Consider the following 21,525-nt stretch of genomic DNA (forward strand, 5'->3'; position numbering starts at 1 on the left):
TGTGTTAGTTTCAAGCATACAACAAAGTGATTTCAGATATTCTTTTTCAGAATCTTTTCCATTTTAGGTTATTAAAAGATATTGAATATAGTTTCTTGTGCTATACAGTAGGCTGTTGTTGTTATCTATTTTCCATTTAGCAGTGTATATCTGTTAGTCCCAAACTCCTAATTTACCTCCTCTTTACACCCTTTCCTTTTAGTAATCTTGTTTTCTGTTTGTTGAGTTTGTTTTGGCATAAATTCATTTGTATCAATTTTTTTTAGATTCTGCATATAAGTTATACCACGTTTGATTTTGGCTTACTTCATATGATAATCTCTAGGTTGCCACAAATGGCATTAGCTAATATTCCATTGTATTAATAGACCACATCTGCTTTATCCTTTCCTCTCTCCCTGATCTTCAGGTCCTAACTCTCTACGGTGTGCCCCCTGCGGCTGCCATTCGTCTGTCTACCACCTGGGGCTGTTGCCAGTGGTCCTCAGAGATGGCACATTCTGCGGCTGAGTCACACTTGTCTCGGCTGGGGTGATTTCTAGCAAGAGGGGTTGCAAGCACACCTGTGTGCTCCATGGCTCCATGCCATGTATCCAACCAACTCTTAAGGCCGGCCTTCCAAGCCTCCCCATCCCCTCTATTCCCACACTGCCAAGCATCTACCACTTCAGGGCAGGGTAGGCAGTTTGCCAGTCTTGGGCCCCAAACCATTGCTTCCCCTCCAAATCCCTGCACCCATCATGGAGTTTGGAGGTTGTGATTAGCTGTGTTCCTTTTGGTGTTTGAAACACAAAGGATTCATTCTTCTTTCTTTGAAATCTAAATGTCTTCACTGGTTTGTAGGAATTGAAACTTTGTAGCCTTAAGATAGATCTTTTTTCCCCTTAGAGATTAAAAAAAGGTTTTTTGGCTGCAGTTGGTCTTCGTTGCTGCACACGGGCTTTCTCCAGCCGTGGTGAGTGGAGGCCACTCTCTGTAGTTGCAGGGCACAGGCTCTCACTGTAGTGACTTCTGTTGTGGAGCACAGGCTCTAGGGTGTGTGGTCTTAGCTGTCCCATGGCACGTGGGATCTTCCCAAAGATCGAACTAGTGGCCCCTGCATTGCAAGGCAGATTCTTAACCACTGGACCATCAGAGAATGCCTCCCACACCCCCACCTCCTGATGCCTGAGATTTAAAATCTCTCATCTACCTAACTCTGAGGCAGTTCACAGACCTAAATCTCCATAGAGAAATGGAAGATCAGATAATCTTGTGGAAGAACTCAAAGATGAATATTCTGAGACTTTATCTTTGTTTCCTCCAAAAAGGTCATGGCCATTTGCTCAAGGAAAGTATAGAAAATGTACAGGGACTCTCAGGTACTGACCCTGAGCAGTTATCACTCTTGAGAACCTTGAGTGGGTGCTATTGCAGTCAGCTGCTTATAAGGTCTAGGTGGGAGAGACTGCCTGGAATCCACCTCATATTTAGGTGAGCTGGCTCGAAATTCATCCTGCGGTTCTTCTCTCAGTTTCTAAGAGTATAGTTGGAAAAACATTCTCAACAAGTGGCAAAATCTCTACATTGACTCAGTGACCTATGGAGTTGGAGCTGCTATGGGGAGGGCTAAGTGGAAGCTATTGGAACTCTTTAAGTCAAACAGTGAACCAAAAGCAGCACTGTGTCTGGGGAAATCACGTTGACTGGTTCCACCAGGGGAGGCTGTGTGTGCCCCACCAAGCATATAGCCAGTGTGTGCCTCCAAGGCTAATCCACTCTGGAATTAGAGCCAAGCGTCTTCTAGGACAATGGCAGTGACAGCTGTCAGAAGACTGCTGCAGGGGAATAGCTGTGGGCTCACACGAGACCCCTGCTAGCTGTGGGGCAGAACAGTGGACCGGAAAAGAGACCGAGATTCTCTTTAGCTGTGAGAATCAGCTTTTATTACCTTTGAATAAGTTCTCTTTTTCCTTAATGAAGACAGCCTTCAAATTATGGCAAAAACCAATGGGAGTCATTTATTTAAACATTTATTTCACATACAAGTTTTCAAGAAGACATCTAAGTGAACATTCACACAAAACAATGAGTGGACATACATTTATATTAGGAATGCATTCAGAGGTAAGGGCTTAGCATTGCATTTGGGGTGTCCCCGGCTCCCTCAGAGTTGAGGTTCATCTGTCATGGGGCACCAGAGGTCCCCAAATCGGCTTTCTTCACTGCAGCTACCTGCCACTATCTATCGCCTGCTGTTGAACATGAGTGATTTGTCCTTCTCCTCACTGAGCATGCTCCTGGACTGCTCACAGCAACCTCTTGCGGAAGGATGGGATGGACTCATGGGATGGATTCAGTATGGCCTGAATGCTGCCTGCAGTGGCGAGCCAGGGTGGCAGCCTGGTCTTATAACTTCTCTCTTCCGATGCCCCACAGCCTCACAGGACCTTGGAGCTGGAGTGGTCTTGGCAATCATGCTCAACTTCTCTTCAGATAAGGAACTCAGGCCCAGGAGAGACTGGTTTGTCCAACAACACTCAGAAAGTGGTAGTGACAAGAATAAAACCTGTCTACAGCTTCTGGTCTAATGCTCATTCTATGTGGCAGGCTGCCCTGAGCTGTTTTAAGCATACTGTGAAGTTTTCCTCTTAAAAAAAAAAAGTTTCCTTCCAGATGAATAAAGTAGGTTGTATGTGTAATAAAAATGCCAGTAAGAATTAGGGTATTTGAGGGAGTAACACAGTAAGCGCAGGCAGGGATACAGCCAGGCTCCAAAGGGTCTTGGTGAAGAAGTCAGAGAATAAAATGACTACTTATGTACACTTTAAAAAAATAGGATATGGGGTAATTTTTAAAGATATAAGATAGGATTAAGTAAATACAGGTTTAAGTGGTTGGCTGAGGTGACTTAAAAGTTCTGTTTTTGTAAGTTTCTTTGTTCCAGCAGCCAGAACAAAGAAAGAATAGTAGTAAGTTGCTAAAAAAAAAAGTCACAGTGTTTGTAAGGTAACTTTTTTTTGCTTTAGGATCAGAGCTTTCCCTGCTACTGAAACTTAGGAAAAAAAACTTCTACGGATTGTCATGAAGGCAGTTATGTGATATGAGACATAGTAATCAGTGTGTGACTTCACTTTTGACTTTCATGTTCCACCTGATAAAAGATAAAATACCAACAGCCTTGGTCTAAGATGGTGGGTAGGACTGTCTCCTTCTATAGAAGCAAAGTTCATTAAGTTAATTTAATACAAGTCCAAATGCCCACTTACAACTGAGAATAGGTAAGGGGACCCAAATTCCACCTCGGCATGATCCCAGACATGACAGACAGAATTGGATTGTTCCACTTGGAGAAGGACTGGTTCCTGAGCCTTTCTGGCCATTGGGGAAATTTAAGAGACGGAGGTAGAAAATACGATTTTAGGCATTGAGAAAAACTCTTCTGCGAGAGAAGGTGGCTCTTTCATTAATGAACAAATAATGTTCCATAACTGACATGAATGTCATTGGCATTATCTTTTGCTGCAATAGTTCGTTCACCATGTTGCAAGTTTCTTGAGCACAGACACCAAGCCTTTTTTCATTTTTATATCCCTCACTGTGCCTAGAACATAGCCTTACACATAACCGTGCTTAATTAATACTTATAGTAAATCATCTACTTTCCTGAATCATGCTTTGATATAGTGATCAACCCTGGGTACCTATTACTAAGTGGTGATTTCTATTAATGTGCATCTTCTCTAGAGCAGGAATTCCAGAACATCTACACAATACAAGCACACACCCACTGGCACCACACACACCTCTCTGTGCTGGGCACACTAGTGACATGAAACTGCACTAAACTATTAGGAATTTATAATTTGGACAACACAGCAGAAATCAACCTAGTGAGATGCGGACAATCGTAATGCTCCTAACGAATGTCAGAAAGAAACATTTATCAACGTTTACCTGAGTCACCTGCCTTCCAACAGGCCACAGCCTATTCTGACACCATAGGTTGGGTTTCCTTCCTTCCTGCCTATATCCTCCTTGTTTAAGTTTCAGAAAATTCAAACATACTCAGATGTCTTCTAATAAGACAGCATCTGACAAAGAAAAGGAGAAAAGTGAAAAAATGATCTACACACAGCCTTGACTCTGGTTATTTTTCCACTAAACTTGTGACTTCTCCTTTCCCAAAGCAAAGTCCCCCGAGATCACCGTCATCTTAAGGGTATAAATGCCACTGGTCGCATCCTGAAGTAACAGCTTTGGATGACCAAATCCCAGGTGTTTACCTGCAACATCTGTAAGTGAACTATCTCCCCATTTGAACTCTTCCTTCAGTAGTTATTGCATCAGTGCTGGGGGTTGTCAAAGAGACTTTTCAGACCAACAGTTAAGTGTGGAAAACATTAAGTGTTCTGGGCTGGAAGTATCAGAAAGTATTTCCACCTTCAATCAGTGAGCTGTAGAGTTGTATAAATTACTCAGCTCTACAGAGAGGTTTATGACCACATGAACAAGGGCTAGCCTCAAAAAAAGACAATGGTATACTTAACAAACTGCCCTGGAGTGCTGGTCTGGACCAAGGTGACTACCTGATCTAAAGCAGGGCTAAGGAGCCCAACTGGTCTTTGAAATATTGAATGTTTCAGGTCTCTAACTCACTTCTTCCCTGGCTCCTCAGAGTTTTAGAAAACTATCTAAAATTATATAACATTATATATAAGTGTGGGGTTGGGAGGCAGAAAATTTGCCACCTATCAGTCATATTCTAGATAAAAACCAGAGCAATTACACATTCAGAACTGGAAAGTGTCTGAATTCTACTTTAATGAGACACACCAGGAGCATGCAAGCTACTCAGTCTGAGGAAGGCATGGTAGTTCAGAAGAGTCAGACAAGGGCACCCAGAACAACGAAGAGGTAAGTGTAGGACTTACAAGAAACAGTAAAGGGAACTGGATTATGCCTAGGCTGGAGAGGCAACAGCCAAGGGCATGTCAGTCTTCAGGTACAGAGAGGGTCAGTCTACAAAGGACAATGGGTGATCAGTTGCATCCTTTCTCTATGGAGGGCAGGGCATTGTTTCAGTGACAATACAGAAACACTACCCGAGCTCTTTAGATCAACTTCTTGACACAAAAAAGGTACACTGAAACAGACTCCTGAAGGGAACGAAAAAATCTTCAATCTCCTTTTGTGCATACCTTCAAAACCAAGACAGATCCGATGTGGTTCTTATCAGGCTCCTGAAATTTCTACCCAAACAGGAAACTGTGATTGAGTTGCATCCGGGATCACATGTGGTGGATAATGAAAACGACTTTGAACATTTTTTATTTCCTTGGCAACAAGTCTCCCCTGCGCTGAATCTGGATATTGCTGGGTTTAGTGATCCCACGGCAGTGGCCTCGACATACTGAAGAGAATTTCCCTCTGCACTCAGACCCTGTATCTTCTTCACTTTATTAAAGGGAAAAGGTTGAGACACATAGAAGGAGAGGAACAGACTAATCAAGTAAGAGGCAGAGGTGAGAACAGGATCCAAGCCTTTAGCTTATTTATGCTCTCAAGCTTATCTTGGCAATGACTCTTTCTAGCTAAGAAAAGATTGCTTCCAAGAGTGATATCAGGGTAAAATGACTAAGGGGACGTTTAGGAAGAGAAGAGCTCATCATCATAAAGTCTGCCTGAATTCATCAGTCTTGCCCTTGAGGGGGTTCTCCGGGGAGCAGAATGCTGGCGGGGGTGGCAGCAGCTTTTCTCTCACATGAGCCTCCCGATGTTTGGTGAGCACAGAACTCTTGCTGAAACGTCTGCCACACTGGATGCACCCGTAGGGCTTCTCCCCGGTGTGTACTCGCCGATGCTCGCGAAATCTCGTACAGTTATTGAAACTTTTCTCACAGTCCACACACTTGTAGGGATTCTCGCCGGTGTGGACTCTCTGGTGGGCACTGAAGTGCGAGCTGTTGGTGAAGCTCCTCCCACACTCTCCGCACTGGTAGGGCTTCTCTCCAGTGTGGGTTCTCTGGTGTATAATGAGACTTGAGCTCTGGCTGAAGCATTTCCCACACTCTCCACATCTGTAGGGTTTCTCTCCTGTGTGAATTCTCTGGTGGGCACCAAAGTTGGAGGAGTCATTAAAGCTTTTCCCGCAGTCGAGACATTTGAAAGGTTTTTCTCCCGTGTGGATTCTTTGGTGTCGGACTAGACTCCTGCTTCTACCGAAGCACTTCCCACAGACACTACACTTAGAAGGGTTTTCCTTCTGGTGGGTCATGCGGCACATGAGACGCGCACTCCTTCCAAAGCTTTCTCCATATCTGAGGAGCCGGAAGGGCCTCTTCCCCACGAGAGGCCTCTGATGCACTATGGCTTTCCCCAAATCTCGAGGCTGAGGCATCAGTTTTCCCTGTCGGATTCCATGAAGGTTTTCCCACTGTCTTCCTGAGATGCAATCCCTTTTATGATATTTACCTGGATCAACATTCTGGGAAATGACCCTTTTAGACTTTTCTATGAATGCCCTATGCTGCTCCATGTCCTTACAGATCACCCGTGTTGCATCTTCCTTGATACTACTTTCAATTTCAAAATCTGAAAAAGAGAAGACAATAAAAATTTCAGACCAGTTCTGGGTTAATATAAATAATACAGCTGACAGGCCCTGTACCTTAAGGCCTCTGTGTGCTTCACTGACCTCAGGCAAGGGGGACTCTTTTCTGATGTACTGGGTCTTACTTTCTTTCAGTCCCATGGACAGCCATCAGTGAATCCACTGACTTACATAAGAAGCCCTAATCACGTCATCTTTCGAAGTGTTCTGATTGGGTCCATCTGGGCCTTGGAGGAAGTTACAGCCTAGCAGTTGGCTTACACAGAACTTGGTAATTTGGTGACAGGTCTGGAGCTCATCTTAAAATACAAGGTTCACCAGAGATGGTACAGAAGGACTTTGTTTCCAAAGTTATCAACTCAGCAGTTCCAGTTCCAGAGTCAACAATTTCATCTTGCCGACTACAAATTCTCATAAAAATACCACCAAAGAGCATGTGTGTGAACTCCCTTTTCAAACGTTTGTTTTGAACCAGCATAGAGTATAGGAAGGAAAATAATGACAGGTAAGGTTAAAAAGCTCAGATTAAGGATGGCTGTGGAAGCTTAACACAAGTCTAATGAGGAAAACTGGTTTGGGGACTTTTACAATAGTTTTGGCAAGAGACAGAGAAATGCTAAACTGGTGGTTATGGCAACTAAAAAGGGGGCAGATGCAAATTCCCCAACAGTTGAGAAAATATGTCATCTGCCTGGATGTAAACGAAAGAGAAGGCATCAAAACACATCCCTACCTTTCCAGGTCGGATGTGCTATAGGAGGGCACCAGGAAGAGCCATGTTGTGGGAAGGAAGGTGTTGATATTCCTTTTCAAACTTTTAAGGCTGGGCTGCTGGTGAGATGCCTGTGAGGGCATTCAGTGGTTGGTGGGATACCCGCAGGTGGAGCTCAGAACCAGAATAAAGTCTTTCTGTCTCTGCCTTTTTCTTATGCATATCACACATAACAGACATTTCTGCTCCGAGCTTACCAACATGTCTCCTTGGCCTGAGTTTTTCTCACATATAATTCCAAGTTCTTCCCAACAGTATTTCTAGGAGATATAAAACATTATCTTCCCCCTACACACAAACACCAAGGCTGGGATCCCAAGGACTAAATCACAAAAACGTAGAAGCTCCTCCCTTGAACAGAAGCACCATGAGGACAGGGACTGTTTTATTCACTGCTACTTTACCCTTCTCCTCAAATGGCACAGGACACACAAATATTGTTTAATGAACAGATATGCACATGTGATGTGCCAGCTCTCCTAATTTGTCAGTAATCCCACTGACTCCTCCTTTACCCCAGAGCCCCAATGATCCTTACCACTTGGGCTTTGCAGTAAACCTGGAGGTCCCTGGAATTCTGGTTCTTGCATGATTTCTTCCTCACTCATTCTCTCACTGCCAGAGTCTTCAACAAGAGCCTCCTGGGAGTCCTCCTCAGGTTCCCAGACCGTAGGTTCCTGGGGTTCAATTTCCATGTCCTCTCTTTCTTGAACTGAGGGTGATGGGGCTTCTTCTGGGGAGCTGGTGGGAGCAGTAGATGCCCGCGAGTTAATCAGAGCATCCATCTCCTTGTAGAATGCGCAGGACTCTAGCACATGACCATTTTTCACTTTGCGGTAACTCTTCTGAAGGCTTTTGAACTTGGTCCGGCACTGTTCCGGAGTTCGGAGGAAGCCACACTCACGCAGCTGCTCAGCCACGGCCCCATACAACTTGCTCTTCCGATGACAGGCTTGCAGTGCTTCGTAAAACCGAGTCTCATGGAGGATGTCAAGGAAAGTCTTGGTTTCCTCGTAGCCCCAGTGCACACCTGCCATTCAAGGATAAAGTTCAAAGATACAAGGTGTCTGCAGCCATTCAAGGGTAAAGTTCAAAGACATAAGTTGCCTGTAGCCTTCATACATTACAAAATATAAGAAGTACAAGAAAACAAATCCCATTCCCTGGAACAATGATATGTCTTGGAATAAGCTTTGCAAGAAAGGAGAGGGTCTGAATAAAAAATCTGTAATATTATATTGAAAGACATAAAAGAATTACAAAGAATGGAGAGACACTATATTTCTGGGTAGGAAGACTCAAACTGTACAGATATCAATTCTCAAATCTATTTAGTCAAAAACCCAAAAGGATTTTAAAATTGATATACTGATCTCAAAATTTATCTGTTAGAATAAAAATGTAGCCCCTAAATCTGCTGTTGCTATGGTTATTAAGGAGTCAGCTGTCTGCCTTTAAAAATTTTTTTAGGAATAATGGACTAAGACACCCAACAACATGAGAGTTGCTATCAGCTCTTTAGCTCATCTTCTTTGAAGAGAACTATATCTAGAGTAGTTTTTGATGTTACTGAGTCCTCTACTTCAAGAGATGAAATGATCTGTAAGAGAAGCAGATGTCCTGCTTTTATAGCAGAATTAAAGTTTTAAGAGTATGTTTGAATATAGTTAAACATGCTTTTGGGGTGTTTTGTAATCTGTAGTAGTAAAGTCTTTTCTAACCTCTGCCTCATGGGTTTCCTTCAGTCTCACTGGATTCCCAAATTTGAAACTGTCTGACCCTCAGGTTTATGGATCTCCAGAATGGTGAATACCTGTATGTGTGTAATACATCTTCCCATCTTTTCCCTGAGATTTGTTTCCTTTGAATAGGTATAATCATGATTACAGTCTCAGCTCTTCTAGTCTGGTTTATTTTTCCATTTTATCTAAGAAACTATCCTCTTTTTCATAAGGTGGTACAAATAACTATGACACCAGGCAATGTTCTATTGCATTTTAGCATCCGCAGAATGCCTTCATCCATATTATTTAACACTAACAACTAGGCTCGTAATCTAAGCCATATTTTAAAGACAGAAAATTGAGTTCTAAGTAGTTATATGGTAAGTCAACTGTTACGCAATGACTGTCAACTGGTGGTTTAGTTCTCCATTTCCCAGTCCCCAAATTTCAACATCATTCTTTAGCATAGTATCTTTTTCTATCCTTTTAATTTTAATGTCTCTGTGTCCTTATATTAAAGATGTATCTCTTGTAAATATAGTTAAAAAAATATATCTGAAAAACCTGTCCTTTAAATTTATAATTAATGACATGTGGATACACACCTACCATCCTGTTTTTTTTCCTTGCCATTTGCTGTTACTTCGTGTTCCTTTTTCTCTCCTTTCTTCTTTCAGAATTTCATTTTTTTTTCAATTCTTTTTTTGTTGGTTACACATTCTTTTACTGGCTATCCTTGATAATGGGTCCTTGACTTTTATAATCTAACACAATTGACTGTATTATAACAATTCTTAAATAATGTTAGATCCCTTAGTACCCTGGACTCCATTTATTTTCCTTCCACAGACTCCAAATACTCAAAATCCATGCTGTGCTCTAATCTGAAAAAGAATCCTTCATGGCTGTTACTCAGACTGCACTGGGGGCAGCAACGAACACCTAGGAGCACTTTCAGTTACGTGGCCAATCACAGTGATGAGTGGCAAGTGTGTGTGTCAGAATTCCCTGTGTTTGGTCACTTCTGGGGGTCTACTTCTTTTTCCACAAGACCACATCATCCATTCTCATACAAGAATAAAAGCACCATTCTTACCACTCAGGTTTTGAAATATGACAGGGGCACCATGAAGCTCAGGCTTCCAGATAAACTCAACGCCCATTTCATCACCATCAGACTCTTCTGCAGCTTCTTCCTCCTCCACCAAATTGATCTGTTCTTTAGCACTGATGCCAATTCTCTTCGGTCTGGGGAGAGACAGAATCTCCCTTGGCTTATCTGTGGATGAAGCATGAGCTGAAGGATTCAACAAAGCGTCCATGTCCTCAAAGAAAGCACAGGGTTCTAGCACGTGGCCATTTCTCACTTTTCGGTAACTCTTCTGCAGACTTTTGAACTTGGTCCGACACTGTTCTGGTGTTCGGAGGAAGCCACATTCTCGCAACCATTCAGCCACAGCACCATATACCTGGCTGTTTCGGGGACAAGCCTGAAGTGTTTCATAAAAGCGAGACTCTTTGAGAATTGCAAGAAAAGTCTTAGTTTCCTCGTAACTCCAATGCACGCCTGCTATTTTTTCATCTTCCAGACCCCACTGCTGCTGCTCTCTCCATGTTTTCCCTGCATTCCTTGCAGGGATCTGAATAGCATGAACTGACTTTTCCTTGATGTAGTTGCTTCGCAGGACAGTCCTCTTATTAGAGGACTGCAGACCTATGGTCCATGGCTCCTTTCTCGGCTCCAGCCGGGCTATCTTGTTAGCTGCAGACACTGTGCTTCCTACAGTGAAACAAACACGTTTCAGGCTAGGGAGATCATGACTGCATGCCCCAAGGTCCTGCTTAGCATGCTCTCCTGGACCCCTTGTTCACAGCTATCCTTTAAAGATCTTGTCCAGTTCATCTTTTTTCTAAAGCCTTCCTCAACCATGACAGTGCACACTAGATTCTTGCATGAGTTATTCCTCACAATCACCTACTAACTTATACTACCGTTTCACATCTCATGTATGTACCACTTCCTTCCCCAGCTAGTTCTTAAAGGAAAATCTTTATGGGTAAGAAACACTTATTACCTTTGACTGTCTCTCAAGTATCTAACATTGTTAGATTCACAGCATGTTCCTATGAACTGGTGTTTATTACTTATAAAGTGTGCTTACAGCTGTTCCCTGTATCTCCTCAATCCCCCACTCAACACACACACACCCCCACACACCACACACACACTGGGGCTGTGGGAGGTGAGAAGTCATGAATTTTTGGAGACACTCTAGCCAAATTAATGGGAAAGAGATGCAATAATAGGAAAGCAACTTGAATTTATTACCTTACAGTACTGTGGAGATCAAAATGTCTTAAATTTGAATCCTAGCTCCACCACTTCTCCACTACTCGGAGAAGGCAATGGCACCCCACTCTAGTACTCTTGCCTGGAAAATCCCATCGATGGAGGAGCCTGGTAGGCCGCAGTCCATGGGGTCGCTAAGAGTCAGACACGACTGAGCGACTTCACTTTCACTTTTTACTTTCATGCATTGGAGAAGGAAATGGCAACCCAGTCCAGTGTTCTTGCCTGGAGAATCCCAGGGATGGGGGAGCCTGGTGGGCTGCCATCTCTGGGGTCACACAGAGTCGGACACGACTGAAGCGACTTAGCAGTAGCAGCTCTACCACTTAACTTTACTTTTTGACGAGGGGAAGTTTCTTAATCTCTCTGAGCGTCAGTTTCCTAGGGAATAATATCATCTATCCAAAGGTCAGTGCATGCATGCTCAGTTGCATCTGACCCTTTGTGACCCCGTTGACTGTAGCCCACTAGGCTCCTTCATCCATGGGATTTCCCAGGCAAGAATACTGTAATAGGTTGCCATTTCCTCCTCCAGGGCAGCTTCCTGACCCAGGACTGAACCTGTGTCTCCTGTGGCACTGGCAGGCAGATTCTTTACCACTGAGCCACCTGGGAATCCCAACAAGGTGCTAGTAATATTAAATAAGTGATCATCTATAACATGTCTAATGTCTAATAGGTATGTAATAACATTTAGTTTTCTTCTATAGAAAACACACAAAAGAGCTTCATGGAATTTTCCTAGAGAGTGAAGTGAAAGTCACTCAGTCGTGTCCAACTTTTTGCGACCCCCTGGACTACACAATCCATGGAATTCTCCAGGCCAGAATACAGAGTGGGTAGCCTTTCCCTTCTCCAGTGGATCTTCCCAACCCAGGGACTGAACCCAGGTTTCCCGCATTGCAGGCAGATTCTTTACCAGCTGAGGCACAAGGGAAGCCCAAGAATACTGGAGTGGATAGCCTATCCCTTCTCCAGGGGATCTTCCTGACCCAGGAATAAACCGGGGTCTCCTGCATTGCAGGCAGATTCTTTGCCAACTGAGCTATCAAGGAAGCCGCTCCTAGAGAAGCAGCATTAAATCAAATCCTTGCTGAAAGAACCCTGGGGCTGAGGATCTGCTCTTCATTTTCACATGAGAGAAGGGCACGGACAATGGAAGTTCAAACATCTACAAGGACCAGGCAGGCTGGTGTGAGAGCCCTGGCCATTCAGCACAAGTTCCTCCACTTTGCTCTGGTCACCTGCTGCAGTGTGAGAATGTGCCTGACGGTAGGTTTTTTAAGAGATGTTGGAAATCCAGATTTATGAACAAATTTTAAGTTACAACTCTGTGCAAGGCCCAAATAAATTTTCAGGCTAGATTCATGGGCCTTTAGTTTGCAATCTGAGATAAAACACTGTGCGAGGTGTCCCTGAGCTTTTCCGTATATAATTATTACACATGGAATCACTGGGCTACAGTTGAAGGTGCAGAGTATGGTCTCTAACCCACTCACAGCAGCTTTCACTAAGGCCTCTAATCCATCATTTTACTAGGTCTGGATGCTGTGAGATCCAAGGCAACACTAGGAAACACCTATTGTGTGGGCAACTTGCCACATGGGTACCTTTCACTGGTCTCTGTAACTAACAGCAATGACTACTGAGATAACCACACAAGTCTCTGAAGGATGAATGGTCAGCAATGAAGCACGGATGCCCTAAGTGAAAGTTAAAATCAAGGGTCCTGCTGTTTTGGGAAGAGTGCTTTGTTACTGGTGTGTCACTGGTATCATCTTAAATTGGCAATTTTTTCCAAGTGCTTTAATTGCTTTCTGATCATAAACAACTGTTGGTTTATCTTCATTCATTCAGTTTGACATGGCCCATTTTGTAATCTCTATACTTTAGTGTCTACATGTATTGTCAAACAGAAATTCCTGTGACGAAGTTATGTAACTGTGCTGTCCAGTACAGTTACTGAATAACTTAAATATGGCTACTGCCACTGAGAAACTGAATTTTAAACTTCATTTGATTTTAATTAATTTTATAAATTTAAATTGAAATAGCCACGGGTAGCTAGTGGCTACTCTATTAAACAACACAGGTCTGTAGTATCTATAGTGTGTACTGTACACATTTTAGGCCTTTCATTCTATTCATAAGTAATCTTTGACTTGCAGCTTACATATGAATGAAGCATATTTATCCCTGCTGTTAAAGCAGATGATACAGTTCTTCAAAAGTTTGCTTGTAAAATTACACTTAACAAGTGGTTATGTGTGCTTGTAAAAATGTGTGCTATTTAAATAATTCACATGGGTATTGTATTTAAATCACTTTTTTTCTTCCATTTATCAGATTTCTATCCATTCAATGAACATTTGCTGGGTATCACCCATAGACAGGCTCTGTGCACAATGTTGGGGTTACTGTATGTTAAACAAAAACAAATCCTAAAAATACCTTGTGATTTTATAGAGTTTTTAGTCTAGTGGATGTGGGTGAGTTTTATATTTAAATAACATGACAATCAGCTATAAACCTCTCTAATGTTTTAATCACTAAATCATAAGAATATGCATAAATCTATAATATAAATTGGAAGAGAGGAATGAGTGAGGTACGAGAGCATGGTATGCTAGAGCACAGAAATGACTAGAAAACCCATGGCCCTTAAAATGACAACATTTTTATAACTATTTTACTATCAGTAGAAGTGAATACACTAGAAATCCTCACATCTTTTATTTGCAAAGGGATAGAATCCTTACCCAGGGAGACCATGTTCCCAACACTCTCCTTTCTAATATCCCGGTAGAGGTCTTTGTGAGCAGGAATCTGATGCACACTCTTTTTGTAGGAAAAACCTCTTGCCGTGTGGACATCTTTCACTGGTCCCTGTAACACACTAAGAGTAATGACTACCAAGATAACCACATAGGTTCTGAAGGATGAATGATCACGGATGAAGGATAGGAAAGCCCTAAATAAAAACCGAAATCAAAGAACCAAGTATACATTATGTGTCAAATGAAGCAAAGGTACTATAAAGAATCATAAGAGAGAGGACCCAGCAAGGAGTCTGAATACTCAGAAGGCTGCGTGCAGTCTTTTCTGGAAAAGGAACAATGGGGGAAAAGTCTCTTGGAGTGGGTACAGAGGCTTGAAATCATTGTGACTGAATATCCTAGGAAGTTAGGCCAGAGAAAACTGTTACAATTTACCTGGGACCTGACAGGAACTCGTGTGGCTGTTACTTCCTGATCTACGGTGTTCCATTCATTAGCAGGAGAAGGAACCCAGGGAGAAGGCCGAGCTGTAAGAAGAAAAGAAACTATTAGTGCTGTGGGCTCTGGCCCTTTTACTCATTCTGCTTCTCCTTTTATGGATGAGCATATATGAAAAAACCAACAAAAATTGGTCATTTTTTCCATGAGTTCAGAACAATGCTCCAAACCATGAGCAGGGCTCACAAATGCAGATGCTTTCAGGAAGAAAGCAGGCAAAGTACATCATGAAAAGAGGGGAGGTGAGGACTGTGGGGAACTGGAGAGCACAGGTCCAGTGTCTGGTTCTGGGTGATGCCTCCCTGTTAGACTATGGCCCTGCCATAGCCAGAGTTTCTAACGTTTTTCAAGAGAAGCTAGAAAGCTGGATTTTTATGTACAATCTCAAGTCTTAAACCTTGAGAACTACAGACAAACAAAACCTCCATCCCCAAACTCTTTGAGAAACAAGTTTGACTTGGCACATGAGTTACCAGTTTGCAATCTCTAGCATAAATTCATCCCCTCTGAGTAAATATCATCCTTATAAAGTTAACAAATATAGACACACAGTATTTAATACTAAAGGCAAACGTACCCCCGGAAAGGTGGAAGGAAAAGAAATAAACTTATATAGTATAAGAAAATCTGCAGTCTAACTTCTGCCCTAGCACTACCTAGGAAAACTTCAAAAATAAATGTTACTGTGACCAAGAACTCAGAAGCTTGCTTTACTACTTTCTACGAAACCAAATGGAACCACTTCCTTGGAAACATATCATTCCCTTTAGCACACCTGGCTGAAATCCTATGTCATCTTTTAGAAGGTATTCGCCTTTCTGAGATACTTAGCCCTCAAATTTCCTGTCCTCCATACCCCCAGTAAGAACCTCCATAGAACAAACTTTCCCATTTTAGGAACTCATTATCACCCTGGAATAGCAAAACCCAGAAATACTATACATTTACCAGGTAAAGTAACTGACAGCATCTAATCCATGTGAACACAGGAACTTTTTTTTTTTTAATTCTTTTTTTTTTAATTTTAAAATCTTTCTTACATGCGTTCCCAAACATGAACCCCCCTCCCACCACCTCCCTCCCCATAACATCTCTGGAACACAGGAACTTTGATGTTGACGAACAAACATTAAAGAATCCAGAAACCATTAATATTTGCAAAGCATTCTATCATAACATGAATTTCGGGACAGATAAGGAGGTGGTGTCCATAGCAGTGAATCTTGCCTCTTGATGAGGGATTGTATAAATCAGATAGATTTGAAAGTTTAAAAATAACCATGCCATTATGGGAGAAAGGAAACTAACATGTGTTGAGCACTATTATGCATTGACTTTTTTATGAGGCTTCTTTTAATCTATGCTAAAATCTTACTATCTTCCTTTTAGAGATGAAAGAATGGAAAGTTCAAAAAGTTTAGCAACTTGACCAAGGTCACACAGATAAAGAATGGCTGAATTAGGTTTTGAACCCAGATTGTCTGCCTCTAAAGCCTAATCTCTTAATCTCTATGCATTAATACAGAGGTTGATTAATATTACTTGTTCAGATCACAAAGAAAGAAGGGCAGAGAAAGGATATACACCCATGCTTTTTTATACTGTGCTCTAGGTCCAGCGATCTTTCCACTCCTCTCTTTAAGCCTGACACTATGCTGCAGGAGATGGGGAGGACCGGTCTTCATTTCCTTGTATCTGACTTGATTCATTAATGTCCAGGGCAGACATGAACATCAGTGGTCCCTTCTCTGCGAAGTCTTATCCCTCTCACATGTCACTTCTGTGATACCTTACTGTGAATTACTTTTGAAAATAAATCTCATTACCTCTTCCAATCTTTCAAGGTGTTTATAGCCAGCCAAGAAATCATATACATGCAGGACTAAAACCCACAAGCTGACTGCAGAATGCAGACTCTTAAATAACATTAGGAGACCTGAAGGCCAGTCTGGACAATTTAAACTTTCTCAAATTTCATCTTAAGATCCCTTTTACTTGGACTTCCCTGGTGACTCAGTCGGTAAAGAAATCTGCCTAAAATGTGGGAGACCTGGGTCCCCTGGCTTGGGAAGATTCCCCAGAGGAGGGCATGGCAACCCACTCCAGTATTCTTGCCCAGAGAATCCCCATGGACAGAGGAGCCTGGTGGGCTACAGTCTATGGGGTCGCAAAGAGTCGTCACCCATATTCCTAACTCTTGAAGCTAATGAAGTCTTTCTCCCCAAATATTCAATTTATTTTCAAGTATGTATCGAGAGGGCCCTACAGTGAACAAGTCAGAATGTTAGGGCTACAAAACAAATCTGGCATGGTCTCTGCATAGGGCAAGCACTACATTCTTCTTACCATTTTGAGGTAAGGGTCGAAGCTCTCTCTTTCGGTTCGGCTGCTCCTGGCGTCCTGAGTGGAGGCTTTCAGCTTCCTCCTGAGACGTCACTCTGGGCTGGGCCTCCACTGGCTCTGGCTGAAAGTCTGCCACCTCCCAGGCTGCTCCAAGGGGGGCTTGCTTCTCCGAGTGCACAGGACTGCTAACCTGGGAAATAAAGGCAATGCCATAATGGAAAACGGGAGGAAAAGAGCGCCGGATCAGGCCAAATTCCCCCATGAAAGATGTCAAAGAAGGACAGAAGATGTGAGAAGGAGTGAAAATTTCATTCTATTCCCAATGGGACCTCTGAGGACATCGGGTCCATAGTGCTATCCAAAAGTCTAGGCAGAAGGGAACAGGAGAGGGGGGAATACACAGAGAGGGAAAATCTGTTAAGAGTAAAATACAGACCTCCTTGTTATCAGAATACTGAGTATTCTGATACTATTAGGTTCACAGAGAAGTGAAAGTTCTCAGAACACTAATTCACTAGTGAAATGAAAACTTAGAAAATTAATCTTGACACTGAGTGTCTATTTCTGACCAGCACAGCAACTTGCTAATAGACAGGTCTTTACATAAATGCAAATCCCTTGCCAGGTGAAAGTGCAAATCTTGCAGGATTTCATGAGGTTAGGGAAAGGGCTGTTGGAAAAACAATTAGAGGAGCATGCAAAGTCACTGACAATAAGGATCAGAGATTAAAATGGAGAAGGGTGACAAGGATGATGACACTGACGGCACTTCAGGAGACTGGACTGGAATATAAAAGGATTACAGGAGGCCCTGGGTAACTGATGAAGTCCTTTCTTTATTTTTTTATTTTGAGAGGGATCAAAACAGCCCTCTTTAGGAGCAAGCTGCAGAAGTCAAACCCTGTGAAGCATAATGTATTGTTCTCTCAAAATTTTGGGGAAACATTATGCAAAGATTTAAAACAAATACTCAGATGCATAATGTTTAGTGTCATTTGCAAGATAATAGTTCAACCAAAGCTTTTTTCCTATTTAATATGAAATTCTGATCCTTTTTAGGTAGATCCCCTTTAAAGATCTTTCATTACTATTTATCCTTCTGTGATCTGCATTTTCTGCAATGCATCTCTTGTCCACTTTCCTTTCCACCCTCTCCTTGCTAAACATAAAAATTTGGAAAAGCCTCTCTCACCTGCTGTCTTAGTCCTCCAGTCTCTTTCTCCAAATGTATAACCAGGGCCACCGCCTCCTCTCCACTTTCCGGACACTGTTTCTGTGCCCACAGCTGAATCTTCTCCGGTAAAATGGTGAGAAACTGCTCAATCACCAGCAGCTCCAGGATCTGTTCCTTGGAACGCATTTCTGGCTTCAGCCACCGGCAGCAAAGTTCCCAGAGTTTACTGAAAGCTTCATGGGGTCCAGTCACATCCTCATAACAGAATTGCCTGAAGCATCTGCGAAAGGTCTCGGACTCAGAGCTATCCGATCCTTCCAGAATGGGCTCCGATATCCACTCGGGCTCCTTTTCCACCTTCATTATGAGGCATCCTTCAACCTCCAGGGGCGCGTCGGTCTGAGGGTCCAGGGATGCAGCCATGCTCTAACCCGGAGGTCAACCTTACTTCTGATTCGAAGGAGACTCAAGGAAGTCAAACCTCTGAGAGCCGCCTGCTAATGGTTTTGGAAGTATGGGAAGGAACGGAGGTGAAAACGGCAGTGTCAGCAGGAACAGGGTACCCTAGGCTGATTACTCAAATCTATCCCAGGCCCTTGAAAAGGTGAACTTGTAATCTAAGGTCCAAAAACTCGGCCTCTTCTCGCTACAATATATGTCCCCGCGATGTGGTTTTTCAGGATTCATCTTTTAGTGCAATGTCTGCAACAGCGAGGCTAGAGGACCAGAAAATCTAGGGGACCGAGGACAGGAGGGCGGGGGCCGTCAGCGGGGCCGGGAGGGGGTGTGTCAGGGGCCCGGGTAGGCGATCCCGAGGAGGCGAGGCCCCGAGTGGGTGGGGCCGGGTGTGCAAGCCCCTCCCGGCTCCGGGTTCGAGACTCGGGGCACGGCGGCGCGCCCAGGCCGCTGCGGGCGGGTGGTAGGGGCCGGCGTTATCCGAGGCCAGCGCTTGGCTTTTCTGGCTCAAGGTGGCCTGGGCCGTCCTCAGGAAACTTCCGCACGCTGAGGAAAGCCGCCAAGCGGCCCTGCCCCTTAAGGGAAAGGAGCTGCGGGGACCAGACGACGCTTCGCAGGATAGAGGCTACGGGATCCTCACTGGCTGCTCGTCCGCTCTGTTCCCGGACTGCGCGGGGGGCGCTGGGAGCCGCGGCCACGCATGCGCCGCTCGCGCCCGTGCGCCATGGGGTTCAGGGGAGGCTCCCTCGCCGGCGAGGGGCTGGTGGGAGGGGGCTGCGCTGTGGACTCTCGCGAGAGCGCGCAGCGCAGTGACTCGCTGCTGAAACACTTTAGGAATGAGAAGGGGCGCGGCAGAGCTTACGCGCTGCGTCCGCGGGGCGGAGGGACACAGTTCAGGCACGTTGCTGGAGGCGGTAGAACTGCACGAGAAAGGGGAGTGGGCGTCCTCGCTCAGCCGGGGAATCTGGGAGGCGGGGAGACTGTGAGGTGGAGGAGCGCTACTGACAAGGCGGTGCAAAGTTATTTCTGTCGCGCGGTATGAGAACTCGTTTGCCTGGCGGAGGGTTCCGTGACGCTCTGGGCCCTGTCGCGTGCTGGCGGGACTCCTGCGTGAGGCGATCGGACGGCGGGACTGCAGCCCACGCGGAGGCACATGGCGCCGCACTGGCTCCTTGCCTGTGGGAGCTGCTGTGAATATCCGCATCTGTAAATGTTCCCATCAGTTGCCTGAAGGGCAGCGGGAGGGTCTACTCTTCGCCTGGGAGATTCTTACTGTCTCGGACACCCGGGAAGTCGGCGGGGGTGAGGGGGTGCAAACATTTTCGGAGGGGATGTCTTCTCTGGCTCAGAGTCCCTCCAACGGGCTGTAGCTTCCTCCTGCTGGTGCCGGGAGGAGTTGTCCAGTCACCCAACTTATGTGAAACCCCCGAACAGTGCCCACCCATCCATCCTTCTCTCCATCCTTTTACTGATTAGGTGCCAGGCAGTTTTAGGCATTTGGTATACCTCAGCGTGCAAAGCAAAAAAGAAAAATCCCTATTCTGGGGGTGGGGACTTGGGTAGATAGCCTTTTAGAAAATAGAACTTAGTGGCTTTTCTCAGAGAAAGTCTTAGTTAAATCTTGACATGCAAATTCTAACAGCCAAGAGACATTAGGTGAGACTCTACCGGGCATCTGCTGCTGCTGCTGCTGCTAAGTCGCTTCAGTCGTGTCCGACTCTGTGCGACCCCATAGACCGCAGCCCACTAGGCTCCTCTGTCCCTGGGATTCTCCAGGCAAGAATACTGGAGTGGGTTGCCATTTCCTTCTCCAGTACATGAAAGTGAAAAGTGAAAGTGAAGTCTCTCAGTCGTGTCCGACTCTTAGCGACCCTATGGACTACAGCCCACCAGGTTTCTCCATGCATGGGATTTTCCAGGCAAGAGTACTGGAATGGGGTACCATTGCTGCACATCTAGTATATACCAGAAGTTGTCTTTACACAGCTGTCTACAAAGTTTACTTTCCTTTACTTCATTTCTTTTGTCTTTTTAAAATAATTTTTATTGAGCCTCTTTTTTTTTTTTTTCTTTTCCCAGGCATGGTGATAGGTGGTGAGAAAAAACAGCATCCCCTGCTGCTGTTGAGAGAGGCAGATGTTACACAATGGATAGTTGTAACTGTGGCAGGTACTGCCAACGAGAGGAACATGGTGCTGAGAGTCTGTGTGTATTAGAGGGAAATGGTCTGGGAAAGTTTCTTGAAGAGGTGAAGCTAGAGATGAGAAACAAAGGAGGAGTAAGAGCTGACTAGGCAAAATTTAGTTCTCATGGAAATCCTACAAGGCAGGTAAGATTACCTCTGTTTTAGAGTTAAGGACGTTGACTCCTCAGTGAGGTGATGTAACTGCCCAAGGTTACTTCAGACTTAAGTGGCCACCAACAATTCTGAGTCAGCTACGAAATAAGGTCTTTTATAAGCTCCTGGAGCCATCTGGTGTTTTTAGGAGAAGCAAGTGTCACAAGCAGCTCAGGTACATTAGGGAGCAGTGGAGAGTTATAGCTCAAAGTTTCAAGTCTGCAGTGGACAGTTACAGCTCAGCTTCCTTAAAGGTACTCTTGGAGCGGAGGGTTTTAAGGCTTGCCCGGCATTATCTGTTAGGAGCAGGGTTATACATTCTTCAGGAATCACTTTTTGGTTTTTTGTGTGGGGTCTTCCGGTGACACATGCATACACATCTATATGTATGTGTTTACTGGAAAACTTCAAACATACAGAAGTGTACATGTATGTTGCTCAGTCATGTCCGACTCTGTGATCCCATGGCCTGTAGCTCACCAGGCTCCTCTGTCCGTGGAA

The 21,525-nt window shown here is 44.2% G+C and overlaps 1 protein-coding gene across 1 annotated transcript; it reads right to left on the minus strand.

Annotated features, from left to right (window-relative positions):
- Positions 1–1,990: 1,990 nt before the first annotated feature.
- ZKSCAN2 (zinc finger with KRAB and SCAN domains 2) lies at positions 1,991–19,524 on the minus strand. The gene is made up of 7 exons (XM_069571517.1): positions 18,249–19,524; positions 17,060–17,246; positions 14,651–14,742; positions 14,198–14,324; positions 10,185–10,868; positions 7,903–8,394; positions 1,991–6,573 (listed from the first exon to the last, which is right to left on the minus strand). The coding sequence occupies exons 1-7, from the start codon at positions 18,651–18,653 to the stop codon at positions 5,651–5,653; spliced, it is 2,910 nt and encodes a 969-aa protein (XP_069427618.1). The 5' UTR covers positions 18,654–19,524; the 3' UTR covers positions 1,991–5,650.
- Positions 19,525–21,525: the final 2,001 nt, after the last annotated feature.

This window comes from Ovis canadensis, chromosome 24 (assembly GCF_042477335.2).
Source record: "Ovis canadensis isolate MfBH-ARS-UI-01 breed Bighorn chromosome 24, ARS-UI_OviCan_v2, whole genome shotgun sequence".
Lineage (NCBI taxonomy): Eukaryota > Metazoa > Chordata > Mammalia > Artiodactyla > Bovidae > Ovis > Ovis canadensis.

Bases quoted from the DNA above. Each gene is read 5' to 3' on its own strand.
- ZKSCAN2 (XM_069571517.1), bottom strand. From the start codon at position 18,653: ATGGCTGCATCCCTGGACCCTCAGACCGACGCGCCCCTGGAGGTTGAA. The intron at 14,325-14,650 runs GTAAATTGTAAC...AGTGTGTTACAG, and splicing joins GAGTTCCTGTCAGGTCCCAG to GGACCAGTGAAAGATGTCCA. The intron at 8,395-10,184 runs GTAAGAATGGTG...CTTGAATGGCAG, and splicing joins CATATTTCAAAACCTGAGTG to GTGTGCACTGGGGCTACGAG.